The sequence below is a fragment of the Schistocerca serialis genome, chromosome 10 (genome assembly GCF_023864345.2).
Source record: "Schistocerca serialis cubense isolate TAMUIC-IGC-003099 chromosome 10, iqSchSeri2.2, whole genome shotgun sequence".
Lineage (NCBI taxonomy): Eukaryota > Metazoa > Arthropoda > Insecta > Orthoptera > Acrididae > Schistocerca > Schistocerca serialis.
The window spans coordinates 72,064,144-72,085,260 of NC_064647.1; the positions used below are offsets into that span (position 1 = coordinate 72,064,144).

The window sequence follows — 21,117 nt, forward strand, 5'->3', positions numbered from 1 at the left end:
AAATACAGTAACACAGTGAGAGGATACAAGATTTTCTATGGTGTTATCAGTAATAATCCTGAGTAAAATTACTGGACCAATCAGAAAGTCCGTTCCCATCATAGATCATAGAATATAAAAGAACCATGACAAACTTCATTTTTGTGAGAAGAGGGGTATCATCGTGGTCTCGAGAAATAAAATTACTTCTATTTGAAATGATGGTTTCTTTGGATTATAACCTGTTGTTCTGTTTATCTGTGGTATTCCTTTCGAGCTTTGTGCAGCACTCAGTATAGTTGAGCTACATCTGGCATCACCACAATTGCACCACATCGTAGACTGCTGAAAGGAATATCGATGACACAAACATCCAGTGGAAAGTAATGTCATCTGCAGTGATGGTATTTTGTATGATGTTTATTTTGATCACTAATGTGTTATTCAGTACAAGTCAGTTGCTGTATGATGCAGAAAAGAAGGTGAAAATGTGCTTTTATCCTCAAGTTGACAGAATACTCTGTTGGTAAGGCTGTTAACTATTGTAATGAATACATAATGAGTGTCTGTTCAGAGTCCATAACCTTTAATGAATCCAGAAGCATTTGACAGATGGGTACTCATGCAGCAGTTGTCTCACCATTGCCTACATATACACTTCTGAGACCCCCAAACCTCCAGATGTCAGTCTCTCAGATTGGTACTAAATATCATGTGTTGATAGAGTATCAACCAAAACACTGATTTAGTTTGTGATGTATGCTGTCATCCAATAGAAGATGCATGAACAGTAATTAATAGTAAAATCAGAAGTACAGAGTATAGACAAAACATACCTGTGTAAGGGATAGGGAAAGGACATTTCTGAGTTTGTAGCAATGACCTTTTGACAATCTGCTTTCGCTTCATTAGTTCAAACTACCAAACCTATAGTGTGTATTTGTGAAGATAACCACACCTATTTATACAGATGTACACTGTAGGTTTGCTACTTTCAACTAACGAAGCAAAAGCAGGCTACCCAAAGAACACTGCTACATACTCTGAAAAATCCTTTTACATAGCAGAAAAATGTTCTCCCATATAACAATTTTACACGTCATCTGTTAAAATAAATTGGCCGCAGAGGGTTTTGAACTCATGACCTTTAGCAGAATGATCTGACACTTTACCAACTTACCTACCAGAGATATTCAGATTTAGAGCTTATAGATACTGTTTGCCTAGACTGTTCACCCATCTTCTGCTGGACGGCAGCACACAGCACAAACTAAGTCAGTTGTTTGGTTGATATTCTATTGACACACAATGTTTGGTACTGATCTGAGAGTCTGACATCTGGAGCTTTGGGTGTGATCTGGAGATAACCACCAACACAAAGCAGGATAATGAAATGTTTGATAATGCTCTACAATGTACTGAAACATTCTGGAAGATTTTCAAACCTTCTGGAAGTCTTTACCACATTCCAGAATGCTGTAAGCCATTGTGCAACGCTCTGGCCAGTCACAGAAACTTCAGCACTCGATTCCCAGCTGCTTCGCACAATTCTGTAATAAGCACATTGATATGAAGCTCTCATATGGCATCTATATCTTTGAAATCTATTCATGCAGTTCCAAAACAAAACCACTTTCATGGATGTGGGTGGTTGAAGTGCTACTATACCATATAATCCATACGGTGCTACACGAATAGGGTGACCAGCTATAGCGAAATATGGGGACATGCCACTTTTCCTTTTATTACATGTGTTGATTGATTATCAGCTTTCATGGATTTTAAATTTTTTTCAGAATTTTGAAAGGTTTTTTGTGAATTTGCAGGTAATCTCTGTGTGTTAGCCTATTTGAATCACATTCACTTGTTATTGTTGTGGTAGTAGATTTAGAAAGCTATCCGATGGTTCTGATAAAGTACAGTAACTCTGTTGCACATAATTCTATTTGATCAGCTCATACAAGAGGGATAGAAAAAAATAATGTGGTTCAACTATATGATACCACATATTTTGCATGTCACAAGGGATTTTCCCCTTGTTTGTCAAGTGGTATTTTGTATGTGTCCACTCTATTTGCATGTGCCACCATATATGTTACAGCTGGAAAAGACTTAGCCACACTCAAGTACCAAAGTTAAAATCAACTTGGAGCATTCAGTACACAGTTAGTTATGAAGACACTGTTAGTATTCTCTTCCCTTGTGTAGTAAAGATGACAATAATCATGCTTCTAATGAACTTGTGATTGTTTTCCAAATTGTGTAATACTGTAATAAAGAATTCCCATCAAACAAGAAAACTACCATCCAGTATCCTTGACATCGATTTATTGTAGAATCTTTGAATATATTTGAAGCTGAAACGTAATGAGATATCTTGAACAGGATGATCCCCTCAATGTAACCAGCATGTATTCCTGAAACATTGATCATCTGAGACCCTACTCACACTTTCTCCAATGACATACTGAAAGCTTTCTATCAAGGCAATCAGGTAATGCAGTGTTTGTTGACTTCTGAAAAGCATTTCACTCGGTACCACATCTATACCTATTGCCAAAAGTATCAAGTGAAATTTGTGACTGGATTGAGGACTTTTTGGTAGGGAGGAAGCAGCGAACTGGTATGGGTGAGAGTCATCGTCAGATGTAGAAGTAACTTTGGCTGTTACTCAGGGACATATGATGGGAACCTTGCTGTTCATTTTCAATGTTAGTGATCTTGCAGACAATATTAATAGTAAACTCAGGCTTTTTGCAGAAGATACATTTGTCTGTAATGAAGTTCTATGTGAAAGAGGATCCTGATATGATTTCAAAGTGGTGCAAAGATTGGAAACTTGCTTTAAATGTCCAGAAATGTAAAATTTTGCACTTCATAAAAAGAAAAAAAAGTAGTAACCTATGACCATAATGTCAATTATTCACTGCTGGAATCTCCCTACTCATACAAATGCCTGGGTGTAACACTTTGTAGGAATATGAAATGGAATGATCACATAGGTTCTGTCATGGATAAAGCAGTGGAGACTTCAGTTTATGGTAGAATACTGGGCAAGTGCAATCAATCTACAAAGGAGATTGCTTACAAATCACTCATGTGACTGGTTAAGGAATATTGCTCAAGTGTGTGGGACCCATCCCAGAAACAACACATACACGGAAGTGCAGCATGAATGGTCACAGTTTTCTTTAATCTGTGGGAGAGTCTGGCAGAGGTACTGAAGGAATTCAACTGGAAGACTCTTGAAGACAGATGTAAGCTATCCTGAGAAAGTCTGCTAATAAAGTTTCAAAAACTGGCGTTAAATGATTATAGTAGATGTAGGTGTAATGTACTGTTACAATATGAAATTATACTGTGATGATAAGGGCTTTGAATATTCATTTACCTGGTGTGCAAGATATACAAGACAGGCTTCAAGAAGACTTCTATAATTTCAATTCTAAAGAATTCAGATGCTGACAAGTGTTAATATTACTGAACTAAGAGTTTAATGAGTAATTGTTGCAAAATATTGATGTGGGTTATTTACAGAAGAATAGAAAAACCAATGGAAACCAACCTTCAGCAAGATCAGTGTGGGTTTTGGAGAAGCGTAGGAACCATGTGAGACCATAACAACTCTACAAATTACCTAAAAAGACAGGTTAGAGAAAGGAAAACATACATTTATAGCATTTGTGGAGTTTGGGAAAGCTTTTGACAATGTTGACTTGAATACACTCTTCGGTATTTTGAATGTAACAGAGATAACATACAGAAAGTGAAAAGTTATTTATAACTTGTACAGAAACCTGACTGTAGCTATGAGTCATAGAACATGAAAGAGCAGCAGTGGTTGAGAGGGGGGTGAGACAGCATTGTATCCTATCCTGTATGTTGTTCAGGTTGTACTTTGAGCAAGGGGCATAGGGAAGCAAGAAGAAATTTGCAGATGGAATTGCAGTATTGAACTTTCCATGCAGATCCTATGAACTATGAGGGTTGATCCTGAAGTAACATTCCCAAAGATCTCAAGCTGCACTGGAAGGTGCTATGAAAAACTGTCAACACTGCTGTGTGCAGTTGTATTGGCTCAGGAGCTGTCAGCAAAGGAGGTGCCCACCATAGATTCCTGCAAGTGTGATATTCATTCATAATTCGCTTTTACACATGTAAGGGGCCATGCATGGATATTCATCGTCAGTTGACACAAGTGTATGGTGACAAGTGTATTTCCATTCAATGCATTTGAAAGTAGTGCATGGAGTTTAGTGCCCGTCAGAAGGAGATCCACAATGAAGAACAAAGTGAAAGAGTTTCAGCTTCTGAGGCAGTTATCAAAATGGTCTATCGAAAAATGCTTCAAAGCAGGAGGTTCGCCATCCATGAACAATTTGCTCGGATTCCTGGGAGTTCTTACAGTACAGTTGAAAGAGTTTTAATGGAAAAATTGGGGTATCACAATTGTTGCCCTCAATGGGAACCATGTATTCTGACAGCAGAACTCAAGGATATATGACTTTGCCGTGCTGGCCAGTTTCTTCAACAGTTTCCAGAAGATAAGGATGAATTGTTGGACCCCATAGTCATGGAACACGAAATGTGGGTGCTTATTTCACTCCCAAAGCGAAAGAAAAATATAAACAGTGGTGTAACTCAGGGTCAACAGTCACAAAGAAGTTTAAACAAACTCCTTCTGCTGGCAAATTCATGATGACTCTCTTTTGGGATTGTAAGGGGATACTGGTAATGGATTTCAAGGAACCTGGGACAACAATCACTCATACAGTTATATTGAAACAGTAGGGAAACTCAGGCAAGCTATGCAGAACCACCAGAGAGGACAACTGGCAGAGGGTGTAATGCTGCTTTACGATACAGCCCGACCTCATGTCTCCCACCAAACTCAGGAACTTTCGACAAACTTTGGTTGGACTTTCATGCCCCTCCCATTTTACAGTGCAGACCATGTGCCTTGCGATTAACACTTATTCCCCAAGTTAAAGGATCATGAGGATGGCCACTGCTTCTGGAAGAGGTGAAATGCCTCAGCGGGTTGGTGGCGGAGTTCTACGACAAGGGGAATCAGAAATTGCAGCACCATCTACAAAAATGCGTGGAACAAGTGGCAATTATGTGGAAAAATAGTGCTAAAAAGTTTCTTCTTTGTAACAGTGTAAATTTCTATGAAAATAATCAGTGTTGTCTGTTTGTAAAAATGAAGGGAACCTTACATCGCGATCAACCGTCATACTTCAAGGGAGTGATTTTTAAGTACATTGCCTCTCTGGCTATCTTGTATTAATGGACTACTTTCTTTGTTATTGAAGTCATCACACTGCTTAACTGATTTCTCCTTCAGCTATAGCTCATATAGATCTAATTTTACTATCTCAGGTGTTGATTTCAGTCAGTACACAGAGATTTTTGATCACTTTCTTAAGTACAGTACAGTGTTTCTCGCAATACAAAGTCAGTCCTACTTTATCATTTCAAACAGTTTCTTTTTTTGCTAATCTTTTGATTCTTTTTGTAATCCATGGCTTTTTTATGTCTTATTTGAACCACACTCTGTCATTTCATTGGGAAAGCAGCTGCTAGAGCTTGATGGAAACCAGTACATAAATACATTCACCTCACTGGAATTTATGTCTTTCACATTATATACATCCTTCTAATCAATCTTTTGTAACGCTGCATTGAAAGTTTCTGTTGTTTGTTCATTTATTCAAATGTTTTGTATGATACAATTCAGTATGTCTAGTTGTGCATGATTTTCGGCTGTTTGCATTTTTCATTATCCTCACAGTCTTTATTTGTTTCCGGAATGTTGTTATGCTATGATGAGAATTTCCCCAGAATATGATGCCATGTCTCAATAGGGAGTGTATGCAAGTGTAATACACCACTCTAACTGTTTCAGGTCTTGTGTTATTCCATATAATCCTCATCACATAAGTCATTTTCGATAGTTTAGAATTAAATGATGTGTGTGTTTAACTGATTAATGATGAAATATTAATGATAAAACCAATACAGTCACATCCACAACAAATTCCCTGGAAGCTGGTCGTATTTTCAAGTATCTAAGAAATCGTAACAGTGGGCTTTTTATTTGAGTCAAAGATTTTACACAAGTGCCGAGCGCTACAGTCAAATATTATCGCCGCGCGTAATTATTACTCGGGAGTTTCTTGTCAAGAATTTGATAGAATTTTAAATCACAAATGCACGACTTGGCACGAGAGGATGTTTTATTGCACAATATCAGTCACTTCCTAACCGAGCCTTGAGAAGAAAACTTTCCCAGGTGTTGGGGGGATTTAAATTATATGCTTCGGACCTATCACTGAAGTTCCATAAACCACTGGTTATTATGAATGAAAATTGTCTATCAGTGTTCGTTGCCTAAATCACTGTCTAAGTACTGTTCAATTATCTAGTTAAAAGTTCACTTTATTGTAGTGGATAAAAGACCTCCGTTCGAATTCTAATGTCGTGATATTTGAAGTCAGATGATCGTATTACTGCGTCATAAGAGATCGCAATTATTCAATTTCAAAAACATCCTAAGCGCGCCTACATGTACGAGCATTCAGATATATGACCCGCTTCGGCTAACTCTCGTAACGTAGTGACAATGCATTGAATTATACTTAGTCATTACTCACGATTCCCAAAGAGCACTCACACGGAGCATTCTTTGGGATCGTTGGTTCTACTTTGCGAATGTTAATTTATGCTAATTCTGCGATTTATTATGATTTTGATTTTAATTTTGCTGAAATTTAATCTTTCTTTCGTAGATTGCTAAATTGTCAAGTCTTTGATTCCTGATTTAATTACTTGTTATTGTCCTAATCATAGTGATAAATGGAACTTCGTTCGCTTATTCACTTTTCTGGGAATTTGGGACTTGGGGGGAAATCTTTGGGGTATTGAGAGCTAATTTTTGATTTTTTATTTCTCGTCCGAGGAAGTGGCATTACAGTCACACACAAACTGTGATTTATGGCTGTACCCAACAGCACCCCCACACCATAAGGCCTCGAGTCGGCCGTGAAAGTCTCGTGCCAATGCAGTCACTGTGATGCCGCTCCCCCTCTCTGGATCGAACCGAAACGCGGCCATTACTTTCAGACAAACAGAAACTAGATTCGTCAGAAAACACTATCGGATGCCATTCCTGTCACTAGCGACGTCGGTCCATGCATCATTCACGTCTACAACCTTTCTGCACATTCGGCAAAGACAGGCAGAAAAGTGGACGACGCGCACGTAACTCATGCTGTAATAAACAATGACGGTCACCTCTGGTAGTGTACGATTTGTTACACTTTTCCACTGTTGATGTGGAGCCGAGAAGGATGCAGGTCTGTCGTGCATTGCCAAACGAACAGAAATTTCCCGCATTGATGCATCACATTCTCTCACACCAATAATGCGCCCTCTTTCGAACTCACTGATTTGACGGTACGGATCGCTCATACGTCTGCGAGGCGTCCAGCACGTCTGATCATGTTACACTGATCCTTAACGTTCATTTTATAGCGACAACGAGAGCGGCAGGCATACTTTACCGGTAGCTGGTGTTGCGACGCGATATTGATGTTGGTCTTGAACCTGCTGGCCGACATGGTTCAAATGCTAATCGTGTCTGCAGAACATAGTAACATACATATCCTGTGAATATGAACGTCCTACTTGTAGTCGCTCAGGTTGTTCTTTTTTCTCTCAAAGTGAGTGTACATATTCCAGGTGGCTCTGCTATATTTGGTTTAACGTATGTAGGAACACTAATACGAGATGTGTGTATCTTAGGATTTAATCAGAAAAAGTACCAAGAACACGACATAAAAAATTGATGATACTCTGGGAACAATTTTTTTTTCATTTATAAAGTATGGCTCACATTTTCCTCTCTACGTTACTGTAGAATATTATACAGTCGTTGCTGTCATAATTATAGGCATCAACATGTATCTAACACTAAGATATCATTCAGTTGTGGTGGGAAGTGCCGAGAAACGGTACCTTACACAAGCAGTAATGTAACTGATTTTAATACGTTGAAAACAGACGAATAAGTCTTTCGCGATGGAACCAGTAAAGGTGCACTCAAATTAAATGACGCCAGTGCAAACCGCTCATAAACGTTGCATAAATGTTTCATTTCAACAACATTAACCTTGCCTGCCAACTTTTCTATGTCTCAGTAGTTTCTGTACTGTGGTAGCTGCGACACTGCCGGACTTATCGTTTGCTATCATATCATTCTGTTTACTTGACTGCTTCTTTTAATTAATGGCACTCCAGTTAATTTCCTCTTTTCAAAATGTATTTTTCCATTACCACTAAAGAGCACCTTCAAAATAGATAAAACTTTCCTTTTTGGAAATAATAACTCGACAGCACACATACAATTTACAAACTTGGCAGTTTCAAAAATGCTTCTTGGCCGGAAAGCCAATGCTCGTGCATGTTTGGAAATCAGATAAATCGCTCCCTTTCTGTACTGTGGTAGCGACTGTACTGTTTCCTCGTTCATTCAACACGTTTCATTTGCCCTCCACAGCTTACGCCGCCGCCTGGCGTGTACGAGGGGTGTTGCACGTTGACGTCGAAAATAGGCGATTTCCTTTTAGTTGTGTTGTCGCCTCTATGGGTTGTCTACAGACGTACATTTCTGCAGCTTCGAGTTCCACGTTGAAGGTCAGCATTTCACCCCTGTTGTTTGAATGTGGCTATTGTTAGGGAATATATAAATTAGTTTATGCACATTGTGTTCTCAGTCACGTGACTTCTGCAGGTTTGTCAGTAGACCACATATATAAATTAAAGCTACTAATGCGTTGAGGTAAGACGTTACGAAGTATGGGACTGGCAGTTATTCTCTCAGTGCAGTGCAAAAGCTATGCTAAGTAAGCCACTCGACGGAAGTTTGTATGTAATGTTTTGACAAGCAGAAACAACTGTGAGAGGAATGTGGATGATAGTATAATTAAACATATACTTCATGAATGAGCAAATAATGAAGCAGTCATAGTCATGGCAAAAGAAAATAAACAGTTAAAAGTTGTGTGATTCATTCCATATACTATAGAAGCAATATTTAATGACACTAACCATTAGAGACGTTCGCATATCATATTGAAGGTGTGGGACGTTGCTGTGCTACGAATTTACGATTGACTCAACATGAAGACTATCACATAGATCCTGAAGATGGGAACAGAAGATGGATGAGAAATTGTTTTTACAATAAGCTGGCCATTCAAAAATTTGTGAAGCCTGAGGCAATGAAGAAGATGACGATCAGGAATTACTGAAGGGACTCTATTTAAGTTAGCTAGTGTATTTTCTCCCCCCATGAACCATGGATGTTGGCGTTGGTGGGGATCCTTGCGTGCCTCAGCAATACAGATATCCATACCATAGGTGCAACCACAACTGAGCGGTATCTGTTGAGAGGTCAGATAAACGTGTGGCTCCTGAAGAGGGGCAGCAGCCTCTTCAGTAGTTGCAGGGGCAATAATCTGGATTACTGACTGATCTAGCCTTGTTAAAACCACCAATATGGCCTTGCTGTGCTGGTACTGCGAATAGCTGAAAGAAAAGGGAAACTACAGCTGTAATTTTTCCTGAGGGCATGTAGCTCTACTGAGTGGTTAAATGATGATGGCATCCTCTTAGGTAAAATGTTCCGGAGGTAAAATGAACCCCCATTCGGATCTCTTGTGGGGGGAGGGGGGGGGGCGGGAGGGGCTATCCAGGAGGACGTCGCTATCAGGAGAAACAAAACTGGCGTTCTATTCATCACAGCATGGAATGCCAGATCCTTTAATTGGCCAGGTAGGTTAGAAAATTTGAAAAGGGAAATCGATGGGTTAAAGTTAGATACAGTGGGAATTAGTGAAGTTCTGAGGCAGGAATAACAAGACATCTGGTCAGGCGAATACAGTGTTACAAATACAAAATCAAATTGGTAGTAATTCAGGAGTACATTTGATAATGAATAAGGAATGCAGGTAAGCTACTATGAACAGCACGGTGAATGCATTATTGTAGCCAAGATAGACACATAGCCCACACTCACCACAGTAGCACAACTTTATATGACAACTAGCTCCGCAGATGAGGAGGAGATTGAGGAAACGTACGATTAGATAAAAGAAATTATTCAGATAGTTAAGAGAGACGAAAATTTAAGGGTGCTAGGGGACTGGAATTAGTAGTAGGTGAATATGGACTGAGGGAAAGGAATAAATAAGTATATATGTCGTGTGACTAGGGCCTCCTGTCAGGTAGACCGTTCGCCGGGTGCAAGTCTTTCGATTTGACGCCTCTTCGGCGACTTGCGCGTTGATGGGGATGAATTGATGATGATTAGTACAACACAACACCCAGTGCCTGAGCGAAGAAAATCTCCGACCCAACTGGGAATCGGACCCGTGCTCTTAGGATTGACATTCTGTCACGCTGACCACTCAGCTACTGGGGGTGGACGGAGAGAACAATTAAGAGAGAGCCAACTGGTAGAATTTGCACAGAGTATACTTTAATCCTAACTTGGTTTAAGAATCATGAAAGAAGGTTGTATACGTGGAAGAGACCTGAAGACATTGGAAGGTTTCAGATTCATTTTATAATGGTAAGACAGAGATTTTGGAATAGGATTTCTAATTGTAAGACATTTCCTGGGGAGATATCGACAAGGAAAGCGTTTCTGAAGCAGAGAAATTTGTTAACATCGAGTATAGATTTAAGTATCAGGAAGTCGTTTCTGAAAGTATTTGCATGGAGCGTAGCCATGTATGGAAGTGAAACATGGGCGATAAATAGTTTAGACAAGAAGAGAATAGAAGCTTTCGAAATGTGGTGCTACAGAAGAATGCTGAACATTAGATGGGTAGGTCACATAACTAATGAGGAGGTATTGAATAGAATTGGGGAGGAGTTTGTGACACAACTTGACTAGAAGAAGGGATCAGTTGGTAGGACATGTTCTGAGGCATCAAGGTATCACCAATTTAGTACTGGAGGGCAGCGTGGAGGGTAAAAATCGTAGAGGGAGACCAAGAGATGAATACACTAATCAGATTCAGAAGGATGTAGGCGTCAGTAGGTACTGGGAGATGAAGAAGCTTACACAGGATAGAGTAGCATGGAGAGCTGCATCAAACCAGTCTCAGGACTGAAGACAAGAACAACAACAAACAACAACAGCTACTCTGACCACAATTTACTGGTTATGACCTGCAGATTGAAGATTAAGAAGGCAGGGTTTTATGGAGATGGGTCCTGAATAAACTGAAAGAACCAGAGGTGGCAAAGAGTTTCAGATTCAGTAGTAGGGAACGACTGACAAGAATAGGGGAAAGGAATACTATAGAAGAAGAATGGGTATCTTTGAGAGATGAAATAGTGAAGGCAGCAGACCCCCTGAGTAGACAACATTCCATTAGAGCTACTGATCGCCTTGGGAAAGCCACCATGACAAAACTTTTCCATCCGGTGAGCAAGATGTATGAAACACGTGAGAATATAATAGGCCCAAAGAAAGCAGTTGCTGACAGATGTGAAAATTACCTCACTATCATTGTAATAATTCAAGGTTGCAAAATACTAACACGAATTCTTTACAGAAAAGACTGGTACAAGCTGACCTCAGAGGAAGATCAATTTGGATTCAGGGTATATGTAGGAACATTCGAGGCAATAGTGACCCCACGCCTTCTCATAGAAGATTGGTTAAGGAAAGGCAAACCTACGTTTATAGCATTTGTAGAATTAGAGAAAGCTTTTGACAATGTTGACTGGAATGCTCTCTTTGAAACTGTAAAGGTGACACGAATAAAATAAAGGGAGCGAAAGGCTAGTTACAATTTGTACAGAAATCAGATAACAGTTATAAGAGTCGAGTGGCAGAAAAGGAAAGCAGTGGTGGGGAAGAGAGTGAAACAGAGTTGTCGCCTATCCCTGATGTTACGCAATCTGTATATTGAGGAAGCAGTAAAGGAAACAAAAGAAAAATATGGAGTAGGAATTAAAGTCAAGGGAGAAGAAATAAAAGCTTTGAGGTTGGCTGATGCCACTGTAATTCTGTCAGAGACAGCAAAGGAATTGGAAGAGCCGTCTAATGGAATGGACACTGTCTTGAAAAGAGGATATCAGATGAAAATCAGCAAAAGCAAGACGAAGATAATGGGATGTAGTCTAATTAAATCAAGAGATTATGAGCGAATTAGATTAGGAAACGAGACATTTCAAGTAGTAGATGAGTTTTGCTATTTGGAAGCAAAATAACTGATGATGGTTGAGGTAGGGAGGATATAAAATGTAGACTGGCAATGGCAAGATAAGCGATTTTGAAGAAGACACATTTGTTAACATCGACTACAGATTTAAGTGTTAGGAAGTCCTTTCTAAAAGTATTCTGTGTGGAGTGTAGTCATGTACGGAGGTGAAACATGGACAATAAACAGTTTAGACAAAAAGAGAATAGAAGCCTTTGAATGCAGTGCTGCGGAAGAATGCTCAAGATAAGATGGTTAGATCATGTAACTTATGTGTCAGTACTGAACAGAATTGTGAAGAGAAATTTGTGGCACAACCTGACTACAAGAGAGGATAGATTGGTAGGACACAATCTGAAGCATCAAGGGAGCATCAGTGTAGTACGGGACGGAAGGGTGGGGGTAAAAAAGTAGGGGCAGGCCAGGAGATGGAAGCAGTAAGCAGATTCAAAAGGATGGAGGTTGTAGTAGTTACTCGGAGATGAAGAGGCATGCACAGGATAGAGTAGCGTGGGGAGCTGCATCCAACCAGTGTTTGGAGTGAAGAGCACGACAACAACAGAGTATTTTCTAGCTATACTCAGGAATGAGGCAGAAGGAATTACATTTAAAGTTATGGTGTTAGTAATAGGATATCTGGAATAGACATCTACTGTGAAATTTGATTTCTTTAAAATTATAGTTTTCATATATATTTATGGAAATACAGTTCTACCTTGGAGTAACTAAATAAGAAATACGTCAGTAGGCAGTGTTGTCAGGCAAACAGATCATTAAATGCAGTATATATAATGAATCATACATGAAAAATAAAGGAAGTTTCTGCCAATTAGAAAGCACTAGGCTTGTAGGGGGTGTGTTTACTGTGGATACAGAGAGTAACAAATGATAGTTCGATCCGTTGGCTTCATCAACATCGACACTGTTCGAGATGAACCAGTGACTGCAATAGATGTGAGAGGGTGGGTGCTAGTAGAAGGAGACACCGTGAAACACACGGGACCCCCTTAAGTAACGCAACAGAAGACATCAAATACGACAGCTGGACAGAGTTTAATGTCTGCTGTTCCAAGAAGCAGGAACAGCGTTTCGACCTATAAAACACTCTCTTTGTGTGTGTTGTAGAAGGTAGTGTACCGAAGTATGGCCCATATCCAGAGGACCAACTGAACACAAAAGGAGAGAAAAAGAAGGAAAGTAGCTGAGTTTTGTTGTTGTGAGGACTGGTTTGCTGTCTTCTGAGGTAGTCACAGAATGTGAGGGGAGTAAACAACTACACCCTCATGCACATGTTCTTGCATCACATTTTTTGGTTGGATGTATTCCTTACATGCTCAGATTAAGAACTACATCCTTCTTTCTGTAGTGTGGTGTACTTCTTAGAAGTTATATCTACCTGGAGAGAATAGGCGTATTTTCATAAGTAAGTTGTAGGTGTACAGCACACATGTATCTCCAAAGTGAAAGAGAACTACACAAGAAGTTAACTGTAGTACTAAAGTGGGAATAGTCTTCACGTAAGTCTCCCAAGGGTCAATATTTATAGAATGACAAAATCAGAAATGGGAAATTTTAAATACATTGCGCCCTCTGTAAACTACTGCAGCGTGCCAAAGCATTTGTCGAGCTCGTATTGGGTGACAGACTTGCTTCTCGTCACCGTCTTTCCTTCAGTCAGCATATCACGTCACCATTTAAAGGTATCTCGTTGTCAGCTGAAAGAGAAACAGCTTACAAGAATAAACGTTACTTTATGTAATCAGACGTAGAGTGACCTGTGCAGCACACAGAATAAGGACTGAATGCTCGCTTGCCCCGACTGTGGACTATACGCATCACTGTGTCTGGTTTCTTTCTATTCTGAGCGGGACATCGTAGTGTCCACAGCTAGAATGGCTGCTGCCATATGTCGATGTACTTTCTCTTCAGATGCTTTACGCCACAAACATAAATAACACCTTGTGGCACATATACAATTTAAGGCAACTGGTGACTGCAAATAAAATCAAAACAGAATGAGATTTTCACTCTGCAGCGGAGTGTGCGCTGATATGAAACTTCCTGGCAGATTGAAACTGTGTGCCGGACTGAGACTCGAACTCGGGAGCTTTGCATTTCGTGGGCAAGTGCTCTACCAACTGAGCTACCCAGGCACGACTCACGCCGCGTCCTCACAGCTTTGCTTCTGCCAGTACCTCGTCTCCTACCTTCCAAACCTTACAGAAGATCTATTGCGAACCTTTCAGAACTAAGGCAAAGGTCCCGAGTTCGAGTCTCGGTCTGGCACACAGTTTTAAGCTGCCAGGAAGTTTCATATAAGCGCACACTCCGCTGCAGAGTGAAAATCTCATTCTGGAAACATCCCCTAGGCTGTGGCTAAGCTATGTCTTCGCAATATCCTTTCTTTCAGGGGTGCTAGTTATGCAAGGTTTGCAGGAGAGTTTTTGTAAAGTTTGGAAGGTAGGAGACGAGGTACTGGGAGAAGTAAAATTGTAAGGACAGGGCATGAGTCGTGCTTGGGTAGCTCAGTTGGTAGAGCACTTGTCCGCGAAAGGCAAAGGTCCCGAGTTCGGGTCTCGGTCCAGCACTCAGTTTTAATCTGCCAGGAAGTTTCAAGATCAAAACAGTTGATAAATTATTTGTTGGCAAACACAGCTCAGTTCAACATTTGATGAACTTATTACGACATATCAGTGGCGATGTTTGGTTTGTAGGGTCCTCAACTACACACTCCCAATTTTTGCACAGTCCAATTTTTACCCAATCCAATCTAGTCGCTGTCACGAATGATGACAGTGATGATTAAATGATGAGGACAACACAAACACCCAGTCCCTGGGCAGAGAAAATCGGCAATCTGGCCAGGAATCGAACCCGGGACCCTCCGATCTGGAGGCAGCGATGCTAGCCACTAGACCACGAACTGTGGACTGAAATGTCGATAAAACCGTAATGATCTATGGCGGTGTATTTTAGAGCACTGGCTCATCTGGGGAAACTTAGTAGCAAAAACTGTAGGTATGGAAATGCACACATCTGTAAAAATGCAGAAGGGTGGCTCGTCGGATGCTTACTTGGTCTCGTTTGATGGACGAGACATCAGCCGAATCACTTCGAGCAAGTCCTCGGGGTGGGTTTGCATCGCCTCTGTCCAACCCCGGGTGGCCACCACGTGCAGCAGGTGGGCCTTTACGAAGGCCACGACGGCCTGCCTGTGGCTGTCAGAGCCGTGCCTGACTGCGACCACAGCTGCGGCCGCCGCAGTCTCCGCGGACAGCTGTGTGGCCACCTGCTGCTCGCAGGCAGACTTGAGAGCTGGCAAGCCGAACTTGTCAGCGGCGGCCAGCAGCTGGTGGGCGGTGCCGCGCAGCTGGGGGGCCCGGAGAGTGTAGCAGTAGGCCACGAGGTGACGCAGCGCCGGGCCCTCCACGTCCGCGACGCTGACCTGGCCGCCGCTGGCCTTCGGCGCGTCTTGGGCAAAAATGGCGGCTAACACGGGGCACCTGACGGCGAGGACAGCCCTGTGCGCCACCAGGCGCGTCTCGCCCGCCACCAGAGTCACCACAGCGCCGCTACTCGCGTCCAGCAGGGCAGCCAGATCCGCGGCCGCCGTCTCCCCGTCCTCACCGACTGCTGACACGGTGGACGAGTCTGAAACACGGCGTCACTGATCAGCTCTCTTCCCTTAAGGTCGGGACACACATGTCTGGACCGTGTCCGTACCGAGACACGTCCGAGTATCGGCCGTCACCCGGACAACAACGAAATACATCATTAAAACTAATGTAGCGTAGCGGGCCCCACTTGACCGGGCCGTGCACGGGGAACGTCAACGGGCCGGAGCCGGGCGGGGCCGGGCGGGATTCGCCGTGTTTAACTTTTCAGTGACGGACACGGCCTGACGGTAGAATTGTCTTGTGAGCTGTGCAACTGCGCAAGACTGTTCTGTGTACAAAACATGGATGTGGAACGACTAATAGAAGAAGTTCGTAAGTTTCCTGTTCTTTTACGATCAGGGAAGTGAAAACTACAGGAATATCGAGTACAAAGACAGAGTTTGGAAGACAATTGCAACAGATCTACAAGCCAAAGGTAAGAAAAAAACTATACAAGTTTTAATACCCGAAAGATATTTATTTACTTTTTATTTTACAAACAGATGTTTGGTTTATGTCATCGTTATATCGCCAAGGTGACATGTTCTTCCCATTCCACAGTCCCTTGTAGATAATTCAGGAACTTTTTGAGTTGTTCTCGTACAGCAAATGCAGTGTCTGTTGATCTCCCACGAATTCGAGGTAGGTTTCGAAGATTTGATGATCTTCCGGATCCCTAAGCAGTTTCCTTTTGATCCATCATCTGTTTGGGCACCCTATAACCTCCATTTTTCGAATAAAGTTGTACAGTACACACGCAGCCGCCACAATCATTGTAAGGTTATTAGGATCTCCCTGAAGGATTCTTCTAAATATTCGAAATTTCTGTTGCAATATACCGAATGCATTTTCGGATATTCTTCTTGCCCGACTCAAACGATAAATTAAAAATAGCCTTATCATTTGTTAAGTTCCTGCTGAGATATGGTCCCATTAAGTATGTTTTGAGAGGAAAAGCTTCATTGGCTACAATTACCATTGGAAGTTCAACATCAGTTCCGGGTAAAGTTTTACTCTTTGGGACACTAAGCATATTGTTTTCCAATGACTTTCCAAGGTTTGAATTTACTAGAATGCCTCCATCAGAGTCTATTGCACGTCTATTGCAATCAAATTATAACATGGGTCAACCAGAGCAAGAAGCACAATGGAATATGTTTTTTTGTAATTCCAATAGAGACTTCCTGAGTTGTTTGGAGCCTGTATTGTTACGTGCTTTCCATCTAGTCCTAATTCACTATTACAAAAATTAGTTAACATGTTTTACAGATTTCACAAACAGAAACACAGATCACCGCGTCCGAGTCACTACAAGGAACAACAAAGACACGGACGTGCCCTGGTCATGTGTGGCCCCTGCGGGAACGGACCAGAGCACGTCTGTCACTCGTCCGACGCTCAGCCCTGACACGGCCCGGACGTGTGTGTCCCGACCTTTACACAGTGCCGTCTGCACCTGCTCGAGCCACAGGCAGATCAACATCTAGCAAAAGTTGCTCTGTGCTGTGTGATATCTTTTCTATGTCTTAAACAGGTGGCACAGGCGAACAGCTGCAAAATCTTAAACTAAACCGTTTATTATATTTACTGCTTGTTTGCTCGAAAAGCCCTAGGTTTCCAGAATGAGATTTTCACTCTGCAGCGGAGTCTGCTCTGATATGAATCTTCCTGGCAGATTAAAACTGTGTGCCGGACCGAGACTCGAACTCGAGACCATTGCCTCTTGTGGGCAAGTGCTCAACCAACTGAGCTACCCGAGCACGACTCACGCCCCGTCCTCACAGCCGTACTTCTGCCAGTACCTCGTCTCCTACCTTCCAAACTTTACAGAAGCTCTCACGGTTGAGCGCTTGCCCGTGAAGGGCAAGATTCCGTCGCAACGAAAAACGCCTTTGTTTTAATGATGTCCAGCCCAAATCCTGTATCATTTCAGTGATACTCTCTCCCATATTTCGCAATAATACAAAACGTGCTGCCTTCTTTTGAACTTTTTCGATGTACTCCATCAACCCTATCTGGTAAGGATCCCACACCACACAGCTGCTTTCTAAAAGAGGAAGTACAAGCGTAGTGTAGGCAGTCTCCTTAGTAAATCTCTTACATTTTCCAAGTGTCCTGCCAATAAAACGCAGTTTTTAGTTAGACTTCCCCACAACATTTTCTATGTGTTCCTTCCAACTTAAGTTGTTCGTAATTGTAATACCTAGGTATTTAGTTGAATCTGCGGCCTTTAGATTTGACTGATTTATCATGTAACCAAAGTTTACTGGATTCCTTTTAGCACTCATGTGGTTGACCTCACACTTTTGTTATTTGGGGTGAAGTGCCAATTTTCGCACCATTCACAGGCATCCCAAGATGCCTAGCCACGGTTCACACGGGGTCTCCCCATCAGAGGTTCGAGTCCTTCCTCGGGGATGGGTGTGTGTTGTCCTTAGTGTAAGTTAAATTAAGAAGTGTGTAATGCTAGGGACCAATGATCTCAGCCGGCCGCGGTGGCCGAGCGGTCCTAGGCGCTTTAGTTTGGAACCGCGTGACTGCTATGGTCGCAGGTTCGAATCCTGCCTCCGGCATGGATGTGTGTGATGTCCTTAGGTTAGTTAGGTTTAATAAGTTCTACGTTCTAGGGGACTGATGACCTCAGAAGTTAAGTCCCATAGTGCTCAGAGCCATTTTAACCATTTTTTGAACCAATGATCTCAGCACTTTGGCCCCATAGGAACATGCCACACATTTCCAAAAACATTTTCAGTTCTCAGTTATATGGTGTAATTCTTCCTCCAGTTCACACTCAACATCTAAAATGTCGCGGTTATTGTTTAAATAAGAGTTTAAATCACTGTTCTCTTATTGTACTTACTTTATATCAAACAACACCAGTAGTTGGAATACTCATCTCAATAGATTAATCTCAAGTAATTCCGTAAAACCTGAGGAACCATAAGCGTCCATCCACAAAAATTCGAACATCTTAAAACGCGAAAATTACAGAACGCTCGGTCTAGTTGTGAATGCATCCTAAAACAATAATTTCGATTGTCCTCAAAAAGTGAAAGCCATCATGCATTCCGAAAATAAGTTTGGCTTCTGGTAAAACAAAGGAACCAGGGGAGGAATACGTTCTTTAACATTAGGAATAGAGAAATGTGAAATCTGGTTTCGCAGGATAGAGCAGATCAGGTTATGGTTGTGCAGCGGACTGTTATCAGTTTCAAAGAGATGTCACAGCAGTTGAGGTTTCATAACAGGTTAACTGATCGCTCAACTGCAGTGTCCAGGTTCAGTGGGCAATGATCTTTGCAGCTCTCGCAGCTAGCGCCTGACAATCCGACGCGCGTGCACGCCGCCAGTGGCCCCGGCCTGACCCCGCACCGTGGAGACTTACTTGCTGCTCTGTCCTAAATGACCGACTCAATCCAGCACACAGACAGCATTAAAATGACTGCTCAGGCAAAGTGTTGCGCGAAAACACTACCACAAACAACTCGAAGAATTAGTACGGTATATTGATAATTTTTACGTATGGACCGTCTTAAAACAAACATGTGATAAATGAATAAACACACATCAGCACAGGCTCCCTACTACACTTAATAAAGGAAATGATAACATAAAACAAAAAAACTCTTCCCCACACCATCTGGACACACACACACACACACACACACACACACACACACACACACACACACACAAATATATCACACCAAAACACACACACACACACACATACACAAACGGACACACAAATGCATACACGAACAGACCACAGATACTTTAATAGTCACACTCATAAGTTTGGCAATAACATTCGATCTTTGGCAAAAACATTTAACAGTCGGCAACAGAAACCAAAACATTGCATTAAAACAAGCGTTCAGTGCGTAGTGCTGTGGAATGTGGAAAAAACCGCAAATTGGCGTTCATAAGAAGAAGAACAACACCAAAAATGCAACAGGAGCGTAATATGTAAGAAATTGTCCACGCAGCCTGTAAGTACAGTTCAAAAAATTACTACTTAATAGGAAATACCAACCACCAGAACTGTTTATAACCTATAGGCACAGTGACAAAAATGTAAATTAAATAGCTAACACATGTACATATTCCAGGCCAGTGATTATGCCTTGCAGAAAATAAAGGCGAAACGCGTATGGCACTAAAATTGTGTTTTATTCAGTTGCTGTCAGACGGTCCATAAGTAAAAATTATCAATATACCGTAATATTACACGCAACTGAGGAAGACAGGACTACAAAAGTTGAAGAACTCGAAGAATACTAAAACAGTCACTGTGGAACAACAAGGGCGAATCACAAGTCGATACACTTAGAGAACCCAGAAGCGGTCGGCGACCAAATACATGTCGTCCGATGAGACGACCGACCGAACGACCAACCGAGGTCGTCCCCACTCAGGTCACGTGTCAGCAACGGTCGGGCAAGACATGGCTGTCCGGACCGCACTGCTGCTCCGTCCCGACGGAACGCGCCAAACACGACAACCCGGAAATACTAGCGGTCGCTCCAAAGACAGTACGACAGTGTCCTTATCGATAAGCCCTAATACTAATGTATTGAAGACGTAGACACTCATTTCGAACCAGCTCTGGCGAAATTTTGTTGGAAGGGTCGCACTTTTTATCAGTCAGAGTTCAACTGGAAACACACGATCGACGTCTAATCGTTGGTATGGACGAAACGTATTTTTTTACGGTAACCTAAATATCTCTGTTATTAGTAATTATCAGTAATAATATCTGGAGATCTTTCAAAATACTTTGCCTCAGCGAAGTCAGATTCTTGATTTGTACTTTTTTCTTTTTGGTCATCAGTCTACTGACTGGTTTGATGCGGCCCGCCACGAATTCCTTTCCTGTGCTAACCTCATCATCTCAGAGTAGCACTTACAACCTACGTCCTCAATTATTTGCTTGACGTAATCCAATCTCTGTCTTCATCTACAGTTTTTGCCCTCTACAGCTCCCTCTAGTACCATGGAAGTCATTCCCTCATGTCGTAGCACATGTCCTATCATCCTCTCCTTTCTCCTTATCAGTGTTTTCCACATATTCCTTTCCTCTCCGATTCTGCGTAGAACCTCCTCATTCCTTACCTTATCAGTCCAACTAATTTTCAACATTCGTCTATAGCACCACATCTCAAATGCTTCGATTCTCCTCTGTTCCGGTTTTCCCACAG

General features: G+C 41.8%; 1 protein-coding gene across 1 annotated transcript in view; it reads right to left on the bottom strand.

The window, feature by feature from the left end:
- LOC126425085 (speckle-type POZ protein-like) overlaps window positions 1-21,117 on the bottom strand; it is a 71,742-nt gene that overhangs the window by 15,056 nt on the left and 35,569 nt on the right. Inside the window, exon 3 of the mRNA XM_050087999.1 lies at window positions 15,335-15,911. Within this exon, the coding sequence (XP_049943956.1) occupies window positions 15,335-15,911 (577 nt within the window). The remainder of the gene's footprint in view (window positions 1-15,334; window positions 15,912-21,117) is intronic.